At 43.9% G+C, this 22,615-nt stretch overlaps 2 protein-coding genes across 19 annotated transcripts in view; one reads left to right on the plus strand and one right to left on the minus strand.

The window, feature by feature from the left end:
• The window catches only part of NCOR1 (nuclear receptor corepressor 1), a 149,383-nt gene extending 134,041 nt beyond the window's left edge, over positions 1 to 15,342 (minus strand). For 10 of the 15 annotated variants that reach the window (XM_060082973.1, XM_060082968.1, XM_060082967.1 and 7 more), the window contains exon 1: positions 14,338 to 14,479. The gene's annotated coding sequence lies outside the window, so the exon portion shown is untranslated. Of the gene's footprint in view, positions 1 to 1,075; positions 1,095 to 5,824; positions 5,841 to 12,611; positions 12,632 to 14,337; positions 14,480 to 14,834; positions 14,851 to 14,955 lie in introns of those variants that run through there. The other 5 variants (XM_060082958.1, XM_060082960.1, XM_060082962.1 and 2 more) reach the window with 5 other exon arrangements.
• PIGL (phosphatidylinositol glycan anchor biosynthesis class L) overlaps positions 14,576 to 22,615 on the plus strand; it is a 63,442-nt gene continuing 55,402 nt past the window's right edge. For all 4 annotated transcript variants that reach the window (XM_060082982.1, XM_060082979.1, XM_060082981.1 and 1 more), the window contains exon 1: positions 14,576 to 15,675. In XM_060082982.1, coding sequence (XP_059938965.1) covers positions 15,438 to 15,675 — 238 coding nt within the window. In that variant the 5' untranslated portion in view covers positions 14,576 to 15,437. The remainder of the gene's footprint in view (positions 15,676 to 22,615) is intronic.

The raw sequence follows: 22,615 nt of genomic DNA on the forward strand, positions 1-22,615 counted from the left end.
CTCAGTTCTTCCAAAAGGCAACCAAAGTTACTAGTTTCTGGAGTATACTTTAGAAACAGCCTTCACACACACACACACACACACACACACACGCACGCACGCACGCACGCACACACACACACACACTCTGCCCCCTACATAAATGGGAGCAGAGTAGATAATATACGGTTCTATATCTTGCTTTTATTACTTAACATCTTAACACATCTTGACAATCATTTTCATGAGTCCATAAAGAGCTTCTTCATTCTTTCTATTGCTGTAATGTATTTTACTGTATGAATGTTCACAAATATTTTATACATTGTCCAAGTAATTCTAATCTGCACCCCTAAGAAATGCTCAGGTGATCTGTCTCTGAGCTCTCCTCCCAACTCAGACATCCTATAAAGCTATAAATGGAATGGAGAGGCAAAAGGAAAGATCTTAGCTCAAGGTCATCCAAATTTTTTTCCATCAGTGGCCTACATGATGAGAAATTATCTATAGAGTACAGTGTTGTTTTCGGGTTGTTTTATTTTCATTTTCAGCAATGATAGTCCTGAGTTCAACACGTACATCCAACGTCACTCAAATATAAGTCAAATGATTTGTCTGTGTTTCCCTTTTATCATAACCAATCCTTCATGATGTCCCAGTTTTCTCATGTGATTTTAGTGAAGTTTAATTTGAATTATCTTAAAAATAAATTAAAGTTAGTTACTATCAGCCCACCACAGGTGGTAACAAAACATCAGCAAAACTAGAGATTAGGGCTTCCCTGGTGGCGCAGTGGTTGAGAGTCTGTCTGCCGATGCAGGGGACACGGGTTCGTGCCCCGGTCTGGGAAGATCCCACATGCTGCGGAGCAGCTGGGCCCGTGAGCCATGGCCGCTGAGCCTGCGTGTCCGGATACTGTCCTCCGCAATGGGAGAGGCCACAACAGTGAGAGGCCCACGTACCGCAAAAAAAAAAAAAAAAAAAACTAGAGATTAGCCCTTACTGGGATACAAATTCATTGGTCAAAGCGGGCCCTACCTCTGGTGACAAGAACTGCAGCTTAGAGCCCACTACGACATCCTTCCTCAAAACTTACCCACGAGGGCTTCCCTTGTGGTACAGTGGTTGAGAGTCTGCCTGCCGATGCAGGGGACACGGGTTCATGCCCTGGTCCGGGAGGATTCCATATGCCACGGAGCAGCTGGGCCCGTGAGCCACGGCCACTGAGCTGCATGTCCAGAGCCTGTGCTCCGCAACGGGAGAGGCCACAACAGTGAGAGGCCCGCGTACCGCAAAACAAAACAAAACAAAAAAAACTTACCCACGAGACACACCACAACAGTTCAGACCTTTGTTTAACCAGCGCTCTTTCTTTCCTCAAACATCTTACATGGAAGCCAAATGTATAAAATACACAAAGAAGAAATACTCTGATTCAGGGAGAACGGGGAACCTAAATCTGTCTTTTCAGCCCCCTCCCCATTCCCATCCTGCCTCGGACCCTCACTGCAGTCCTGGCTCACCAAGACACCTCCACAGAACACTTGACAGTTTGAAAACAACTGAAGTAAAAGAATCGGTTTAAAGTGGAGGCTGAAGGGGAAGGGAAAACCTTAAATGGCAGTTTCCAATTTTAAGTTCAGTTCATAGCTCCAAAACTCATTAACTCACAGTTACATGCTTGACTCATGGACTATAAAAATTCTGTGAAATGTTTAAGAAACCTGGTCAAGGTTTTATGTGCAACAACCTCATATCATAAACATATATAATTGTATTCTAGGATGAAAATAATATACTAAAACCAGATGTCATTGTTGTAAGTGACGAGCACACATTTTATCTGAATTTTGGAGATAAACTCAGAACTAGCCTCCAACGTTTTGCAAACAGGTAATAAAATACAGTAAAATGAAATCAGTCTATTTAAATTTCTCTTTGAATCTTCCCATATTAACATAATAAAGACACACATACTCACACACAAATTTACTCAACAGGAAACTTATCTTGCAAAACAATATTTCAAATGCAATGCTAAAAAAAAAAAAAAAACAAAAAACAAAAAAAACCACCCAAATCCTTTCTCCCCAGGAACTCCTGGCTTTTGGCCTACAATCTCTGCATAATCAAAATGTACTTGGATAGGTTTTCAAGGTGGCCTAAGCTGTCTTGGAAAAAGAGCTAAAAATATACTTCGCTGTGGAAGGACTACAGACGCCTCTTTAGATGACCAAGAATGACTCCACCAAGGGTCACAACAGAGGTGAAGTCCACATTTCACCAAAGCAGGAAAAAGACACAATTCAATTTTCTTTTAAATGATCAAATAATACTTTTCGATACAAAAGTATGGCATAGGGGAACGGCCTCCATGACACTGCAGGTGCCAAACACTGCATACTAAACTGAGGCAAATCGGGTCTCCTTAATTCTCACAAAGCAGTTCAGCTCTAGTCCAACTCCAAAAGCCCAGGAGGCAGGGAGAGGCTAAGGACCACCCCCTGGGATATCCCAACCACCTAAGAGTCTCTGGGTTGGCGAAGGTTTGGAGAAAGCCCATCTGAGACTATCTCGGGGTCCAGCCTCCAGGAGAGGAGACAGAGGCTAGAACCAACCAAGTGAATTCTGTAATTTGTATGAGATCAGAGTGGTGCTAAACTGGGACAGAATTCCTCCTGTAAAATAATCTAAAGCATTCTTCCCTTTGCGGGGCGGGGAGGAGTTACTCTGGGGGAATGTCATTAACAAGGTGTTTTATTTGTGGCCTCTTTTGACATCTCACTTAGAAGACAGATAAAGGGGAGCTAAAATAAAAGACATTTTAGACTACCCTGCCCCCGATAAAGTATGACAGTGAAAGGAACACACTAATATGGGCATAATCATTTGATTAATCTAATACAGGCATTCAATAAATAATTCTTGAGTGAAAACAACAACACTACTCTATCCCTCCCTACCTAAGGTGAGGAAGGAGAAGTTTCCAAAGACAGCGGCAGCAGGCAGACGGCAGCAGGCAGATGACCGAGAATCCTGTGGCACAGTGGCACTGTACTGACCTAAAATCTAAATTGAGCAATATTCACTCCAGCTATAAGAATGAATATATTTCAAAGTGAAAATGGACAACTATTGGGACCCCCCTGGTGGTCCAGTGGTTGGAACTTCGCCTTCCAGTGCAGGGGGTGCGGGTCTGATCCCTGGTCGGGGAGCTGGGATCCCACGTGCCTCGCAGCCAAAAAACCAAAGCATGAAACAGAGGCAATACTGCAACAAATTCAATAAAGACTTAAAAAAAAAAAAAAAAAAAAAAAGGACAACTATTTACCAACCCTCTCCTCCATCAACACAAACAAAGAACAGGATATTGAGATCAGAAAATTTTTAACTTTGGATGCTTGGGATTAATAGACATGACAATACCTAAGGAGAATAATAACAAAAATTAACCATTTATTGAGCCTTTGCTACATCCCCAGCAGTGTACTAAGAGCATGGTGTGCACGAGCTCACCTAAACCAGTAGTTCCACTATTACCCCTAAGTAAGGCACTGGAGAGGCTAAGTAACTTCTACAAGGTAATTTTTTTAGTTCAGAGCTCTCTTAAAAGATCATGTTTTGCTGCCTCCCCTTTGACCTGCTAAGAGAGACTGCTAAAGATTAGGAAGCAAAATAAAACAAGGCTAATGAACAGACTCTACTTCTAAGGTATATACCAAAATAAAGTAGAAAAAAAGCAACTGGCTTAAAAGGTACTGAATTCTATACAAAAATAATAATAATAATAATAAACAAAACCATCAGAGACCTGTGAGGGCAGGGACCATCTCTTCTTTGCACACATGGCCTCCCCAGTACCTAACAGTTCTTAGCTCTCAACACACCCATTCCAACAGCAAGTCCTAGCCTTCCTTCCATGCCCCGCCCCCAAGCCTCCCATGCTTCTCCATCTTGACTACCCCCATTCTCATCTCTTGCTGCAAGAAATTCCTAATTGGACTTCCCACTTCAATACTTTCTCCACTCAAAAAGCCAAATGTTTTTTAAACCATAAATCAGAACACATCACTCTTCTGCTCAAGACTGCTCCGGAGCTGCCACGCACTTCCAACAGAATCTGAACTCTTCACTGTGGCCCAGGGGCTCCCACCCGCCCCCCCAGCTGCTCAGGAGGCCACAAGGAGCTTCCTTCCAGCTCCCTCACCCAGGGCCAGGCCCTTCCTTGACTCAGGCCTTTGTCCTTCTTTACTCTCTGCCTGGAATGCTCTTCCGGGCTCACCCTTGGGGCCGAGGACTCCTCAAAATTAGGTCTCAGTTCAAATGCCATCTTCTCATAAGGGCCTTTCCCAGCCACCCTCCAGTTACCCTTTTTGTTCTTCTATAGATTAATCATAATCTGAAATGCACTCATTTGTTTTACGTATACTGTCTTCCCCCACTAGAATATAAACTCCCTGTTTGATTCCCTACTATATTTGTTGGACAAAAGAAACAAGAAATGTGCAGAACTTATTTGAAGGAAAGTTTGAAAATCTACTGAAGAGCATAAAAGTCTGTTTGAACAAAAGGATAGGAAGTACACAAAGGTGTCAATTTTCCTAAAATTAACCTATGAATTCAATACTGCCAATCACTATTCAGGATTCCCCATAAAAATCTCAGCAAGATTGCCTTTTGAACCTCACAGAATGATTCTAAAGTTCATCCAGAAGAATACATAGACCAGAATTGCCAAAGTCTGAAAAAAAAAAAAAAAGAGTAATGAACAGATGACTAACCCTACTAGTATTAAAATTATACAACAATAGTGATTTAAAGGATATGATAACATATATCAAGGAAACATAACAGATTAGAAACAGTTCCAAACATATTTAGTAAATTGATAAAAGGTGCAAATCTGGTAACGGGGGCAAAGGCTGGATTATTCACCAAATGGTGCTGACACAACTGGTTACTTCAGGGGAAAAACCATACACACCTCTATCCCCCCAAAATATATGTCTACCTCATGTCCTACACTAGAAATGAATTCCAGACAGACCCCCAAAATTAGAAGTTTAAAAAAAGGAAAAGAAAGAAAGGCAAAGCAAAAAAAAAAAAGAACAATAAAAAATTAAAATCTAAAGACTTCTTTGTTTTAAAAATACAATCAAGGGACTTCCCTGGGGGCACAGTGGTTAAGAATCTGCCTGCCAATGCAGGGGACACGGGTTCGAGCCCTGATCCAGGAAGATCCCACATGCCGCAGAGCAAGTAAGCCCATGCGCCACAACTACTGAGCCTGCGCTCTTGAACCCGCGTGCCACAACTACTGAACCCGCGTGCCACAACTACTGAAGCCCATGTGCCTAGAGCCCATGCTCCGCAACGAGAAGCCACCGCAATGAAAAGCCAGCGCACCGCAACGAAGAGTAGCCCCTAATCTCAGCAGCTAGAGAAAGCCTACACACAGCAACAAAGACCCAACACAGCCAAAAAAAAAAAATATATATATATATATATATATATATATATATATATACAGTCAAGGTATACAATCAAGTCTCTCACTCATGTGCCTCTCAGTTCTCTATCCTACAGCAAGCAACAAGGAATATCAGTTTCTTAGGTTTTGTTTCAGAAATATTCTGATATAAAAGCAAATATGTACACATTATTTTTCCTCTTTAAAACAAGCAGTAGCATACTATACTTAATATTCCTCACTTTGCCTTTTCAGTTTAATAGATGGATGAATATTTTAAATTTTAGACTAAGGAAGGTCTCAGCAGAGCATGAAACTCAGAAGCCATATATAGACCAATAATGAAAACAGCTAACATTTAGAATTTTTACTTACCGTGTGCCAGCCACTATGCTAAATGTGATTTACATTATCTCCATTTCGATTCTACAAATAAGGAAATTAAGGCTTAGAGAGGTTAAGTAATCTGCCCAAGGTCACATAGCCAGCACAGTTCCAGTTGGATATATCTTGACTACATAATACTACAAAAAGAACAGCTGGGGGGTAGGGGGATGTGCACATACGTAAAAAGTGAATACCCTAATATGTAAACAGCTCTTCAAACCAATCTGAAAAACACCAATAATCCCATCAAAAAATAACCAAAGAACAAAAGCAGATAATTTCTAAAAGAAATACGACTCCCTTCATTAAAAAATGTTCAGCGTCAGTAGTGACTGATAAAGGCCAATTAGAATCACTTTTTTTTTCCACTTTTTTTTTTAATTAATTTATTTTTTGGCGGTATTGGGTCTTCGTTGTTGTGCGTGGGCTTTCTCTAGTTGCAGAGATCGGGGGCTACTCTTCGTTGCAGTACGCGGTCTTCTCATTGCTGTGACTTCTCTTGTTGCGGAGCACGGGCTCTAGGCGCTCGGGCTTCAGTAGTTGGGGCTCACGGGCTCCAGAGCGCAGGCTCAGTAGTTGTGGTGCACGGGCTTAGCTGCTCCCTGGCATGTGGGATCTTCCTAGTCCAGGGATCAAACCCGTGTCCCCTGCACTGGCAGGCAGATTCTTAACCACTGTGCCACCAGGGAAGTCCCTTTTTCCACTTCTTAAATTGGCAAAATGCTTTAATGTGTAATATCCAGTGCTGGCCAGGGTCTGGGGCATACCCATACACTGTGACAATATCCATCCAAATCTACACTATTCATATATCTGCAACACTACTTTAGAAATCTATGCTACAAAGTTGCTTGCATAAATATACAAAATAAATACAATACACACACACACACACACACACACACACAAATAACTCACTACAGCTTTGTTTTTCTGACAAAACAGTACTGGCAGGAAACTGATTAAACAAATTATAGTGTTTTCTTTTTATAAGTGGAATACTATGTAACTGTTAATGATAGAAGTAGCTCTAAAAATACCAACATGGAACAGTATACACAAGAACAGCATATCATGGTCCCATAATACAGAAAATTACATACACACAGGAAAAAAAAAAAAAAAAAAACCTGAACAAATACACAACACTTAGCAAGTTACATCTAGGAAGTGGTGCTTTCAATTTCTTTATATACTTCCATATTGTACTTCCGTAAAATAATGTATTACTTATAATAAATAAAAGACAAGTTCACTCATTAAAATGGTTTTGTGTAAATAGAGAGTAACTTCTTCCACCCTCCCCTCCTGCTCAGTTGATGCCTTCCCCCCTTCACTCCTCCTGCCCCACCCCATTCTCTCACACTCACACACAAACACAAACACACACACTCACTTAATGGACTACACACTCCCTACTTCTGGTATATTTACACTCTGTATATTTTAGGCTGTAACTCCTAGAAAGCACAAGTTTTGATTTCATTCCAAATACTTAAAAGTTATCATTATTCAAAACTGAATTAAAAGAACTTAAAAGTAATACAAAGTTACATGTCTTTGAACAGGAGTTCAAAGGCATGATGATTACTATTTAAAACATTTCAAAATTATACAAATCCCTGCGCTACTGCCAAGGGAAATGAACTGCCGAAAACAGATTACTCTGATGCTAAACTGTGTATAACAACAAAAATGTCAAGAAAAGAGCCTATCAGTTAAATAAAGTATGGGGGGGGAGAGGCAATCTGTAACCATAAAGGTTATGGCCCTCCTAACAACTTAGTCAAATTTTCCTAAAAAAATGTAACCTCAATTTATTCTGGTTTAATTTCAGTTTATGTGTAACGAAGAAAAAAAAACAAAAGAACATTCCAAACTTTATTCCTCAAGTAGAAACTGCTGGCGGGGGGCGGGGATCAAAATAATTTGGTAATCTTAACTTCTCTCTTCCTTTGTTCTTGACTAATCTACTCAAAAATTTAATTTTTGACATAAAACTAATCAAGTACTATTCTTTCAAAGGGATCCCTTCAAAGGGATTTTATAACAATCCTATAAACCAACTATTCCTAATTCACATTTTTTCCCTAGCACTGAACTCCAAAGTCCTCTGCATATATAAATTAACACATTTATGTTCTAATATTACCTGGAAATACAAATAATCTGAGATGAACTGATTCTGCGCTTACTTTCTCTTTCTCCCCAAAATCCCAGTTAACTGAGAGAAATACTTTTTTAAAGAAATGCTTTAATAATTCACTGATAACAGACATTTTATCTCACTGACACTGGTGAATTTCTACCTGTTTTTTTATTTCCAAAAACTACTCATCATCAAGTTCCCACATGTGTATCCGTCAGCTTCCACAGCTGCACCAAGTAACTCCAGCAGCTGGGCTGCTTTTTATGCATTCAACAAATTTCTACTACACCATTCCTGGGGACAGACTGTTACTCTGGGAGTGGGGGCAGGGGAAGGATCAAAAAATAACTGAGACACAGACATGCCCACAATGGGCTTATGGTCTAGTGGGGACTAAACGGGCATGCACATAAATAACTATGACGTTATAGCAAAGGCGTAAGTGAGGCATTAAGAATTTCCAGACCATAAAATACTTTTCTTCAGAGAAGAGGGAGGTGGAGGGAGACTGACTTCCTGGATGAAGTGATATGTTGCTCAAAACCCCTCAAACAGGGGCCTCCCTGGTGGCGCAGTGGTTAAGAGTCCGCCTGCCGATGCAGGGGATACGGGTTCGTGCCCCGGTCTGGGAGGATCCCATATGCCGCGGAGCAGCTGGGCCCGTGAGCCATGGCCGCTGGGCCTGCGCATCCGGAGCCTGTGCTCCGCAACGGGAGAGGCCACAACAGTGAGAGGCCCACATACAGCAAAAAAAAAAAAAAAAAAAAAAAAAAAAAAAAAAAAAACCCCTCAAACAATAGGCAGTATGTAGGTGCGGTAGAGTTTGGAAAAGTAAGGTAGGGAAATAGCATTCCAGAAAAGAGCACAGAATGGGAAAAAACAACCCTTCTTAATGCAACACAAAAGAGGCATATTATTTAACAGCCCAAGTGGAATAAAAAAACATGCTATGGGACTTCCCTGGTGGCGCAGTGGTTAAGAATCAGCCTGCCAATGCAGGGGACATGGTTTCGAGCCCTGGTCCAGGAAGATCCCACGTGCCGCAGAGCAGATAAGCCCGTGCGCCACAACTACTGAGCCTGCGCTCTAGAGCCCGCAAGCCACAACTACTGAGCCCATGAGCCACAACTACTGAGCCCATGAGCCACAACTACTGAGCCCGCAAGCCTAGAGCCCGTACTCTGCAACAAGAGAAGCCACCACAATGAGAAGCCCGCGCACCGCAATGAAGAGTAGCCCCCGCGCGCGGCAACTAGAGAAAGCCCATGGGCAGCAACGAAGACCCAATGCAGCCAAATAATAAAAATAATAAATAAAATTTATTAAAAAACACACATGCCATGCTTCAGTATTTATGTAAGGACATTAGTTTAAAAAGAATACTACGCCTTTTCCTTTAAAATAAATTTTATGGCATGAGTACCTATCGAAAACTAACATTACATATGAGCTTTTCAACATGGCATTAAAAAGATAGTTCATGTTTATGCTATTTATCTAAGCTTTCATATAACAATTGAAGTTTCTCACACTTAAAAAAAAAAAAGCCCAGAAGTTTGAGAGTAAGTGAAGCAAGCAATAACTAATATATAAAATTATTTAACCTATCTATTTGTATCTCAGAGGTATCTAACCATTGGCATAATAAAATTTCCATCACTGTAACACTTAAATTCTATGAAACATCAGTAGGTCCAGATAACCTTAAAGACATTTCTGTTTAAGAAGACAGTCATCATAGCAGATTAAATATGAAACATAATTCCCAGTGATCATGTACTAATGTAGATCAATACCACATTTTTCCAAGCTATATTTTCACTGCAGAAATGTAAAGTTAGGGAAGTACCTAAATTCAATATCTAAGCTGAGTGACTGACCACTCATTCCCCACCCACCCCAATTTTTGTTTTAAGTAGTAGTCAATCATCACATTGACTCATCCCATGGATGATATGGTGTCCCAGAAGGAGCTACCCTGGAAGACAGAAGACTGGATTCTGCTACTGGCCAACAGTAACAATTTAGGCCAGACCCCTTCAATTCAGTGACCCTCAGTTTATTCACCAGTAAAACACGTAAGACTAGATAATCTACATGACTCTATATTCTGTAACTCTATAAATTATGAGCATTTTATTTTAACCAATTTAGATTTGTCTTTGAGATTATTATTAAATGAAAGTAACAGCAGCACACATGGAAGAATCAAACTGAAGAGCTCCCCAGGAACATTCTCATGTCTTTGTATGGTCTCATTTTCACATGCAAAGAGGAGCTCCCCCCCCAAAAAAAAGGTTGTATCTGAAAACAATCCAAGTAATATCCTAGTAATACTTTGACCACACAAGCTTACAAGCTACTGGGGTAGAAAAAAATGGTAGAACAGTAAAAATGTTCATGGAAAACCACCACCACAATAATACCAAAATAAAAAACAGATGCTCTACATACAGTTATTGCTACAGGACAGAAGCTTTCATAGCTTTTCAATACTCCTAAGAAGTCCTGATAGAAAACCAATGTTTTCTTTCTTTTTTTTTTTTTTTAGGGGTATCTAACACAAGATTTGATACTCTTTATTAAATTGCTATTTATTAAGATAGAATTCTCAAACTTTTTTGAGCAGCAATACTGGCATGGCTTCAAACCAGGTGCACTGAGAAACTCAAAGAAATGTGAGACCTTTGCTCTTCAGAGATCCTCACAATTTAGTTGGGGGAAAATAGGCCATAAATACCAGGGAAATTAAACAGCCATAAAATAAAAATACTAAATCAATAATACAATTAAAGGGACAGGGCAGCATGACAGGAGACGCCAAGTCACCTCGAGCTGGACTGATCAGGAGAAGAAGCTGGGCTTAAAGTCAGAGGAGGCTGGAATGGGCAGCTCTAGACCTGACTGTCAAGGAGTATGAGGCTGTGGGGATACATGGCTCCTAGGAGGAAACATAATAATAATATTCTATCTAAATGTACTTTTGCAACATTAAACCTGAAAAGGACAAAGTATCAATCTACAGACTGAGTTCTTTGTGCATGTAACTGATCTGGTCAACTTTATACTTTTATAGAATTTAGTAACATGCCATAAACATAAGGCATGCCACACTGGTTGAACAAGTGAATGAACTACACACCAACAGATAAGTCCAGACATAATAAATTCTGACCTTTGTACCGTATTCCAGTAAAATCCAGTCTCTGAAGTAAATGCACACAAGGAAGTAACTAAGTATTTGAGATCTCTACCATTCTCAGGCATCAGTTAAGAATTTGAAATTGCAATTAAGACAGGTCACAAAATACAGTTATAGGGCCTCCCTGGTGGCGCAAGTGGTTGAGAGTCCGCCTGCCGATGCAGGGGATACGGGTTCGTGCCCCGGTCTGGGAGGATCCCATATGCCGCGGAGCGGCTGGGCCCGTGAGCCATGGCCGCTGAGCCTGCGCGTCCGGAGCCTGCGCGTCCGGAGCCTGTGCTCCGCAACGGGGGAGGGCCACAACAGTGAGAGGCCCGCATACCGAAAAAAAAAAAAAAAAAAAAAAAAATACAGTTATAACTGAACAACAAAACAAACACAAAAAACCTAAGTAACAAATAGCCTGACATTTACCTACATCAATCCCTGGCATATTGAAAGGCCTCTGCTTTTCTCCTGCAGATAACAATGGCAAGACAATCTCCCACTTCACAAAATTTACAAAAAAAAAAAAAAAAAAAGCTTAAAACTAACTTGATTAATCCAAATATGCTTGGCCTTGGAACAAATTTTACTCAAATTCAAAGAAAGATAGTTAATTTTGAGCATTCTGTGCTTTTTTAAAAAATTATGTGGGCAGGGCAAATTCTTAAGTTTTACTATATGATTAAATCCAACAAGACACCCAGTTAAAAATATTTATTCCTGGGCTTCCCTGGTGGCGCGGTGGTTAAGAATCTGCCTGCCAATGCAGGCGACACGGGTTCAAGCCCTGGTCCAGGAAAATCCCACATGCCGCAGCTACTGAGCCCGTGCGCCTAGAGCCCGTGCTCCGCAACGAGAAGCCACCGCCATGAGAAGCCCGCGCGCACCGCAACGAAGAGTAGCCCCCGCGGGCTTCCCTGGTGGCGCAGTGGTTGAGAGTCCGCCTGCCGATACAGGGGACACAGGTTCGTGCCCCAGTTCGGGAAGATCCCACGTGCCGTGGAGCGGCTGGGCCCGGGAGCCATGGCCGCTGAGCCTGCGCGTCCGGAGCCTGTGCTCCACAGCGGGACAGGCCACAGCAGTGAGAGGCCCGCGTACCGAAAGGAAAAAAAAAAAGAGTAGCCCCCGCTCGCCGCAACTAGAGAAAGCCCGTGCGCAGCAACAAAGACCCAATCAATGCAGCCATAAATAAATAAATTTATTTTTTTTTTAAATTTATTCCTCATAGGTCATGGAGAGAATCACACCTATATAAATATGTCACAGCAGGTTAGCAGGTGTATTTGGTAAGCTGTAATGTGAACACATTTCCCTAATTAGAATACAATGTTTATTCGTTCAATAAACACTTGCAGTGTCAATATCCTAGGCAGTGCCTTCAAGATAAAGTCAGAGAAGGGCCCATCCCACCCCCAATAGAAGATAAAACAGGTACCTACCTAAATACAAGGTAGAAAATGTAAATGCCATGAGAGGAGATGTGCAGCTAAAGCATTTCAGGAGCGAAGAGGGAGCTGTTACTCTGGCACAGAAATATAACCTTTACGATCTCTGTAAAGCAATTTCATAACAGCTCTTTTAGGCTCACAACAGCAACCTAGGAGAGATGTTTTCCTGCTATCATAGATGAGGAAACAGCAGAAAAAGACTGATCATGTTCCAAAATGACACAGTTAAAGGAGGAATCAGGACTCTTTGTATTTTATTTTCTCTGGGGTAGGAGTCCAACATATGGCAAGCCTTTTGTAAAAGGAAAGAGTATTTTGGTACTGCAAGTAATCACATCCTTATGTATGTATGTGCATATTATTTATATACATGTGTGTGTGTTAACCTTGATTTCCATTAACAGGTGTGCTTAAAGCAAGGCAAAGCAACTGTGTACTATAAATATTATAATAAATAAATAAACCTCCACTGGATTTTAACAGAATGAGAAAATAAAGACAACGTTTCTTTCTGCAACAACCTGCTTATTTCTTCTGTAATCTTCACCCATGTCTAAATAATATTCTAAAATTGGTCTGCTCCTGAGATCAGGCAACTTAGTTCTGCCAAGAAATATCTTTATGAAAGGATACATCAAAACATTTTCAAAAACTATTAAAAATTAAATAACGCCATCAGCTCTTCAGTTATCCAAGAGAGTCACATGTGACCTATCAGCAGCAGTTATTGATCACGACATGTTGAACGAATGAATGAATATTTGTAGGCATTTAAAATCCCAGGCCTGTTGCTCTTTACGCAACGTTCCGCCTCCAGTCACCGCCTCACCAAGGTGCACGCAAGGAATGTAAATTTAGTACAATTAGGATATACTTAGGGAAGCAAATCTGATGCAGGTGAAAACACTAATCCCAAAGATTAGAATCACCCACGCCTCTACTCTCCAAGGGTAACTCTGGAGAAGCGGCACTGTAGCATGCAACATCGGTAAAAGAAAACTGACCCTCTCCGAGAAAACACTTTTCACAAATATCACCTATTCCCACCCACACCTTTAATACACGACTATACCTAATCCGGCTAATTCGAATTCAGTCTCCTCGCTACTAAGACTGACTTCTCAATTACAGTTTCTCGAATCCCTCCTCCCCCCAAAAGAGAATCCACATTAAACAGCAACGATAAAAGGCAGAAGGTACCGGGTTCCGATCTCCACCGTCTCCCCCGCCCTCCCTTCGCCATTACACCCCAAGTGGTTTGGTCGCAAAGGTGAACTAGTTTGCTCTTCAGGCACTTGTCCACCGCTGTCACCCGCCCTGACCCCTTGCACACTCCCGGGCAGCCACCAACTCCGCCCCGGAGGGAGAGCAGGCCGCCACCTGCGCCGGCCCCACCCGCGGCCCCGGCCCGCGCCCGCCTCGGGCCCCGCAGCCCGCTCCCCGCAGGGCACCCTGGGCGCCCCGGCCCGGCCACAACCCATTCTTCCTCCAAACTCCATGAGCCTCCCCCGCTCGCCCGGCCCCGCTCCCCGCCGCGCCCGGCTCGCCCCGGCCGCCGAGGGCAAGAGGCCGGCGGCTGGGCGGGTCCCGAGCCGCCGAGCCCGCGATGCCCCTCGCCGGCCGGAAAGCCTACTCCGCGGCCGGTGCCCCGGAGCCCTCGACGGCCCCGGGCTAGCGGGGGCCCGGAGGCCGGACTGCGGGCGCCAGGCCTACTCACCGGGAGCGGACGAAGCGCGGCGGCCGACGCGGCCCCAGGCCTGAGGGGCAGGACGCGGCCCCGCGCGCGGCCCTGCCCAGGCCCTGGTCGGCGCGGCGAGCCGGGCGCTCACTCCAGTCGCCGCCGCCGCCGCTGCTGCTTCGCCACCTCGGCCGCCATTTTGATTCAACCCCTCTCCTCCGCCCCCCCCACCCCCCGGCCCGGCGGCCGCGGCTGAGGCTGCTCCGGCTCCTCCTCCTTCCGGAGGCTGGGAGGCCGACTCCCTCCACGGGCCGAGTTTCTCGGCCCCCTGGCGTACCCCCTTGGCCCGGCGGCGGACCCAGGGTGCTGCCGTCGCGCCCGGGACTCCCCGCGGGCGTGGGAAAGGGAAGGACGCGAGGCCGCGCCCCGGGCCTGAGAGCCCGGGCTGAGGGCGGGAGGGAAGCGGGGGCCCGGGGGGCGCGCAGCCACCCGCGCAGCTGCTTCCCGGGCTCAGGCTGCGTTCGCAGCGGGCCTACCTGAAAGGCTGCGCGAGGCCGACCCGCCCGTGATGCCGGCCCTCCCTCCGGCCCCTCCGAGGAGCCCGAGCCCCCGCGCCCGCCAAGTGTGCTCTCGGCCTCACGCTCCCAGGGAACTGACCGGACGGGCCTCGCCACCGCATACTTTTCCTTTAGAGAAGCCGCCACTCCACATCCCGGAATTAGGGAGGAGAAACAAAGTCGGTGTTCACCCGGATAATTACGAGAAAGTCCGGGTTTTAAGAAATGAGTGGTAAAATGGTGACGTAAAGACAGGAGGAACTCGCACTGAAGATGCTGGGGGTTCTTTTCAGACGCTTCCCCTTAAGTACTGTGTGGACGGCAACGGGGTCGACTCAGCCCTGAAACCGAGCGGGCACGAGAGCTCGTAAAGGCCGCGTAAAGTAGCGGCAGCCCGTGAAGAGAGGCTGGGAAGCGTCCGTGTCAGAGCACACAGCCCTACGCTTAAAGCCTCCGGCCGTTGGAGCAGGACAACCGGACGGATTTCCACTCGGAACGCGATTTCCGCGAGCGCCGGTCTCCCGCCGGAGCCGGCCCGGCGGCCGCCTCCCCTCCTGCGCAGGCGCAGTGCCTCCTCAGGGCATGGAGGTGGTGGGTCTGCTGCTGTGTGTGGCGGCGGCGGTCCTGGCATGGGGCTTCCTCTGGGTTTGGGACTCCTGGGAGCGAATGAAGAGTCCGGAGCAGGCTGGCCTGCCGGGAGGCGGAAGCCGGACCCTGTTGGTGACCGCGCACCCCGACGATGAAGCCATGTTCTTTGCTCCCACCGTTCTAGGCTTGGCCCGCCTGCGGCACCAGGTGTCCCTGCTCTGCTTCTCCGCAGGTAGGAAGCTGTAGGCGGGGCGCGGGGAACCGGGGCTGGGAAGGCATTTAGGCGCCAACCTGTCTCAGTCGACTTCTTCCCGGAGGGGTCTCTGTCGTAGGGAGCCAGGTGAATACACTGGAGGTCCTTTCTCCGGGCGCTTCACCGATAATCGGTGGCCCCAGCCTGAGGGCTGTAGGGCCGGCTTCCCAGGTGCGTTGGGAGGCGTGGGCAGCGTGCGAGCTCCGCTCTCCGCTAGCAGGATCCGGGAGCTCACATTTGCTTCCATTCAGTACCTACATCCGCGTTGGGAACTGCGACTGTAATCAGTATCCTGTGGAACCTTTTCATTTCCAGGAGGGCCAAGAATAACGACCAAACAGAATGTGGGCTGTGCCATGCCTGATCAACCCTTCAGTCCACTTTGTGCTAGAATGATGCATGTATCAAATTGAAGAGAGGGATCATTAGACTAGAAAATAATCTTATAGGTCATTTTAGAGTTCAACTCCACCCAGCTTTCACTGGGGCCTTTCAAAGAATTAAGTCCTTCTTTACCATACAGAAAAGATGGAATGAGAAAACAGAAATTGACCAAGATACTGGGTTATGGTGGTAATTGCACAGCTGTATAAATGAAATAATTGAAGTGTACATATATAATGGGTGAATTTTATGGTATGTAAAAATCATACCTCAATAAAGCTGTTTTTAACAAATGCCCAGTGACCTCTTTTCCCATTTGGTTGTTTCGTACCAGTTCTTTTTCTATACAGATTTTTCTCAATAAGCACATTTTATAAGATTTTATATTTTTCACCGAACATTACCTTTTCATTAATTTCTCAAATATTTATTAAAGATTTTTGTGCACTACTCACTATTAAAATGGCCAAAATCCGGAACACTGACAACACCAAATGCTGGTGAGGATGTGGAGCCAAGGTACTCTCGTTCATTGTTGGTGGGAACGCAGAATGGTTCAGCCACTTTGTAAGGCAGTTAGTTTGGTAGTCTCTTACAAACCTAAACATACTCTTACCAAACCATCCAGTAATAGCCCTCCTTGGTATTTACCCAGAGGAACTGAAAACATGTTGACACAAAAACCTGCACACAGATGTTTATAGAAGCTTTATTCGTAATTGACAAAACTTGGAAGCAACCAAGATGTCCTTCAGTAGGTGAGTGGATAAATAAACTGTGGTCCATCCAGACAATGGAATATTAGAGGCAAAAAGAAATGAGCTATCAAGCCATGAAAAGGAAGTATTTTAAATGCGTATTACTAAGTGATAGAAGCCAATCTGAAAAGGCTTTGTACTGTGTGATTCCAACTATGTGACAATCTAGAAAAGACAAAACTATGGAGACAGTAAAAAGATCAGTGGGGATCAGGGGCTGGGATGAGAGGAAGGATGTATAGACAGAGCAGAGAGGATTCTCAGGGCAGTGAAAATACTCTGTATGGTATAATATAATGATGGATGCCTGTCATTATACAGTTGTCCAAACCCATAGAATGTACAAGACCAGGAGTGAACCCTAATGTAAACCATGGACTTTGGGTGATTATTATGTGTCAGTGTAGGTTCATCGATTGTAACAAGTGTACCATCTGGTGGGAGATGCTGATAATGGGGGAGGCTGTACGTGTATGAGGGCAGGGAGTAAATGGAAACTCTGTACCTTCCCCTCAATTTTGCTGTGAACCTAAAACTGCTCTTTTAAAAAAAAGTCTTCATAAAAAAAGTTTTTAATTAAAAAAAAGTCTATCTGCCAGGACTTATTCTCTGCCCTAGGAATAAAACTGAAAACAAGCTAGGTGAGGACCATGTCCTTCTGAAACTTATATTTTAAATATTTATCTATGTTAATAAGAACCAGATATATAGCCTTTTAAATGGTTTCATACAGATAAACCTTAATTTAGTTAGTCATCCCTTATTATACATATATTTAGGGGTTTTTCCCCCCCAGGTTATCTCTATTACAAATAATCTCTTTATGTATATTATTTCTTGATTTGACTAACATTTTTTTCCTTCAAAATCTTTTGTTGCCCGTAAGATTAAACCATTTTGAATAAATATTGAGAATTTCAATCTAAGCACTTTTCTTCTCAGTTTGTGCTATTAAGGATATTAGCTGCAAATATATGCAAGTAATGGCCTCATTTTTTTGTTTGCTTTTAATTTTATTTACGTTTCATATTACAACTATGGGAATCAAATTATAAGCAAAATTTGTTACAAGATGCCTGGATTTTATTTACAAAGTATTATAGGTACACAGGATTCTTTAATAAATTTCTCCTTATTTTTTAGTAGGTTGGGACCAGAAATCAAAATTTTTTTAAATAAAAAATATAATCCACGCCCTTGACACATAATAAAACTCAGTATCTTCATTGTTGTCTTTCATTATTTCCTCTGAATCCAACTTTCTGTTTAAATTGTTTTCTCTTGTAATTTTTTAAATTACTTTTAAAATCCCCAACTCATTTTAAAAATGTACAGACTAAACATTACCCACCTTCCTGATTTATTCTAACCTGAAAAACAGGAAGTTAATAACTTGTGGTATAACATAATGAAAGCTGTAATTGACAGAGAAAAGACTGTGGACTCAAAATGGGGAAAAGCATCAATTCTCTTTTCAGGGAGTTGGATTAAGGAAACTTCTCCAAAGAGCTTTTCTTTTGAGCTGGTCTTTAAAAATAGGACTTAAGTATACAGGAAATGGGGCAAGCCATTCAGGGCAATAGTAAAAGCATAAGTAAGTCTTGGACTCATTTGAATAACTCATTCTAACCACATCTCCAGTTTTAAGGGGTAGGGAGAAGCAGGAAAAAATGTATTTTGTTATTAGTGGCTCATTTAATCCTCTCAGCAATCCTATGATAGGCATTACACGTATATATAATTTGTTTTTCCCATTTTTTTAACTGTGGAAACTGAACCACAAAGAAGTTAGGTAACTTGACCAAAGTGAAGAGCTAGAACACAGAGGAGCCAGGACCCAGTGGCTCTTTCCTGTTCTAAAGCATTTAACCCACACACATTGCCTTGCTGCTGTATCAGTTAAGGAAGTAACCATTTTGATTCCCCATGTATGTTCCACGAAATTCCAGTTCCTCAAGCTGCTATTAAAAAAAAAAATGTTGGGCTTCCCTGGTGGCGCTAGTGGCTGAGAGTCCGCCTGCCGATGCAGGGAAAACGGGTTCGTGCCCCGGTCTGGGAAGATCCCACATGCCGCGGAGCGGCTGGGCCCGTGAGCCATGGCCGCTGGGCCTGTGCGTCCGGAGCCTGTGCTCCGCAACGGGAGAGGCCACAACAGTGAGAGGCCCACATACCGCAAAAAAAAAAAAAAAAAAAAAATGTTAATACCTTGACCTGACAAGTTTAGGGAAATTAACCAGATGTGCTATCCCCCCTTTAGAGGTGCACAGTCCTTATTAGACTATCAACATCTTGGAGAAGTCTTACTATAAAAAATTCCTATTTAATTTTGTTTAGTCCAGCATTTCTCCAATTTATGTAACCACTGAAGTACCTATTAATACACACATGAGAGGAAGCCACAGTAGGTAGTAGGGTGTTGTAGAATGCATGTGCTGGAGAATTAACACAGCCAGTTCTGTGTTTTAGCAAGCTCATACTGGTGGCATATGGAGAACCGTTTGGAGGGAAAGACGAGTCGGGAAAACCAGTTCGGCCCATCCTTTCCCCTCCTGACTGCACTGCCACCTCTCATATGTCAGAGCTCCGTGTATTTCTGATCTGTATACTGTCCCTTCGGTCAGTTTGACATCCCTGTGCCAGTATCATGCTGTAGCTTTTTTTTTTTTTTTTTTTTTCTTTTTGCGGTATGCGGGCCTCTCACTGTTGTGGCCTCTCCCGTTGCGGAGCACAGGCTCTGGACGCGCAGGCCCAGCGGCCATGGCTCACGGGCCCAGCCGCTCCGCGGCATATGGGATCCTCCCAGACCGGGGCACGAACCCGTATCCCCTGCATCGGCAGGCGGACTCTTAACCACCGCGCCACCAGGGAGGCCCCATGCTGTAGCTTTTACAATAGTTAACTGCTGTAGCTTTTACAACACTGTATCTGGTAGGGCCAGCCCTCTGATCTGTTGTTCCTCAGGGTGTGTTTGCCATTTTTGACCTTTTCTTCTTCCAAACATTTTTTTTTTTTTTATAAATTTATTTTTATTTATTTATTTTTGGCTGCATTGGGTCTTCATTTGCTGCGCGCGGGCTTTCTCTAGTTGCGGTACGTGGGCTTCTCGTTGCGGTGGCTTCTCTTGTTGCAGAGCACGGGCTCTAGGCGCTTGGGCTTCAGTAGTTGTGGCACGCGGCCTCAGTAGTTGTGGTGCATGGGCTTAGTTTCTCTGCAGTATGTGCGATCTTCCCCAACCAGGGATGAAACCTGTGTCCCCTACATTGGCAGGAGAATTCTTAACCACTGTGCCATCAGGGAAGTCCCCAAATACATTTTAGAACTAGTTTGGGCATGCTCAAGGAAAAACCTTGCTGGCGTTTTTATTGGAATTTCACTGACTCTGTTGATCAATATTGGGAAAAATCGACAAGTTTACAATATGAAGTCTTTCTGTCTATGACTTTATGGTACGTCTCCTCATTTATATTGGCCTTTTTTAATGTCCTTTAGTAGATTTATAATAAAGGCCTTACATATATATTGAGATGATTAGTAATTTTGTCCATTAGTCTGTTTCTCATATTCAGAGCTTCTTTTGCAAATATTACAGTCTCTTGTTACTTCCTCATAGTTTGACATTTTTATTTCCTTAAATATATTAAACACATATCTACTTCTAATAATTCCAATTTCTGCAGTCTTTGTGTCTGGCTCTGCTCTTTGAGTAACTCATTCTGAGGGACTTGTTTCCCTGTGTGTTTTGTGATTTTTTTTTTTTAATTGTAAGCACATGTTTCATGGAACCATACTCGTGATAATATTTTGATGTTTATGTTTGCTTCAGCCAGGCAGCAAAGGGAACTACCCATCTTAGATCACTCTAAATTAAAATTTTAGACTGAAACTTTTCAGGCCATAGAGGTAGTGTAAATTCAGGGCCCAAACTCAAGTACATCAGTTGCCTGATGGTGATGATGATAATAAATTATCTCGAGGCTTAGTGGCTTAAAACAGTCATAACACTTTATCTCTCATGGTTTCAGACAGAGAGCAGTTGTCTCTACCCCATGATGGTTAGTACCTCAGCTGGAATACCCAAAGTCTGGAGACTGGAATCAACCTGACTTAGCTAGAGACGTGGGCCAGAACATCCACATACGGTCAATCCATATAGCCTGGGCTTCCTCACAGCCTGGTGACTGGGTTCCTGGGCAAGTATGCGAGAGGGCCTGCCCTCGGGGTAGCGCGTTGCCTGCTGCGGCCTAGCCTTGGAAAGCACGTAGTATCACTTTGACTGCATTGTGTGTCAAGGCCGTCACAAGTCACATCCACGTTCAAAGAGAGAAATACCACCTCTTGATAGGAAGCAGCAAGGTTCTAGAAGTGCATGTGGACTAGAATTATTGCAGTGGCTATATTTGGAAACTACAGTGTGCCACACCAAGTGAAGGTGAGTGTGTCATTGACAGTTCTCAGGGGGTGACATTTTTCTTATTTTCCCTTCCACTAGAAACAAGTCTAAGACACAGAAGCAGCCCCACCATCTCTGTTTCGGATGGTTTTTCCCCTAGTTCACCCACTGTGGGTATTGCCTTCTGAGGATCCTATCTTTGTTTGGAGGTTTCCTTATTCATGCCCAAGTTTTATCTCCTGTCCTGACTTCAGGCCACCAGCTGACCTGGCTTCAGCTCTACCCTACCTATCTGGATTTGTGCTTACCTACTGTTTATGACCTCCAAAGACAGTCCTTACTTTCCTGCCAGCTCAGCCATACATTCTAAAACATGCTTGCTTTTTTTTTTTTTTTTTTTTTGCGGTACGCGGGCCTCTCACTGCTGTGGCCTCTCCCGTTGCGGAGCACAGGCTCCGGACGCGCAGGCCCAGCGGCCATGGCCCACGGGCCCAGCCGCTCCGCGGCATGTGGGATCTTCCCAGACCGGGGCACGAACCCGTATCCCCTGCATCGGCAGGCGGACTCTCAACCACTGCGCCACCAAGGAAGCCCCATGCTTGCCTTTTATCTCACATGTTCAGGTATTCTATGGGGGTTTCTCCAGACATCTGACTCACCATATTTCCTAAAACAGAACTTATCAGGTTATTTTCACTATTGCTTTTTTTTCCCCTGATTTGTTTTTTGGTTTTTTTTTTGTTTGTTTTTGGTGTGCTAGGTCTTCGTTGCTGCGCATGGGCTTTCTCTAATTGCAGCAAGTGGGGGCTACTCTTCATTGCGGTGTGCGGGCTTCGCATTGCGGTGGCTTCTCTTGTTGCACAGCACAGGCTCTAGGCGCGTGGGCTTCAGTAGTTGTGGCACGCGGGCTCTAGAGTACAGGCTCAGTAGTTGTGACACACGGTCTTAGTTGCTCCTTGGCATGTGGGATCTTCCCAGACCAGGGCTTGCACCTGTGTCCCCTGCATTGGCAGGTGTATTCCTAACCACTGTGCCACCAGGGAAGTCCCTCACTGTTGCTTTTTAATCATGAATAATTATTCATATTTTTCCTTATTGAGATAAATTTAGATCAAGGCTCAAAAGTGTTAGTCTCATCTATTTTACTCTTTTCTTTCTGACCTAATACATTTGGGATTTCTAAAAATATATGATCTTAAGATTGACTGCATCTTATTAAAAATGGGATAAATTAGTAATATTTAAAATATGAATTATGGGAACTTCCCTGGCGATCCAGTGGTTAGGACTCTGCACTTCCACTGCAAGGGGCACAGGTTTGATCGCTGGTTGGGGAACTAAGATCCTGGTTGGCGAACTAAGATTTTTTTTGCCGCGTGGCACAGCC

Source organism: Mesoplodon densirostris, chromosome 18 (genome assembly GCF_025265405.1).
Source record: "Mesoplodon densirostris isolate mMesDen1 chromosome 18, mMesDen1 primary haplotype, whole genome shotgun sequence".
Lineage (NCBI taxonomy): Eukaryota > Metazoa > Chordata > Mammalia > Artiodactyla > Ziphiidae > Mesoplodon > Mesoplodon densirostris.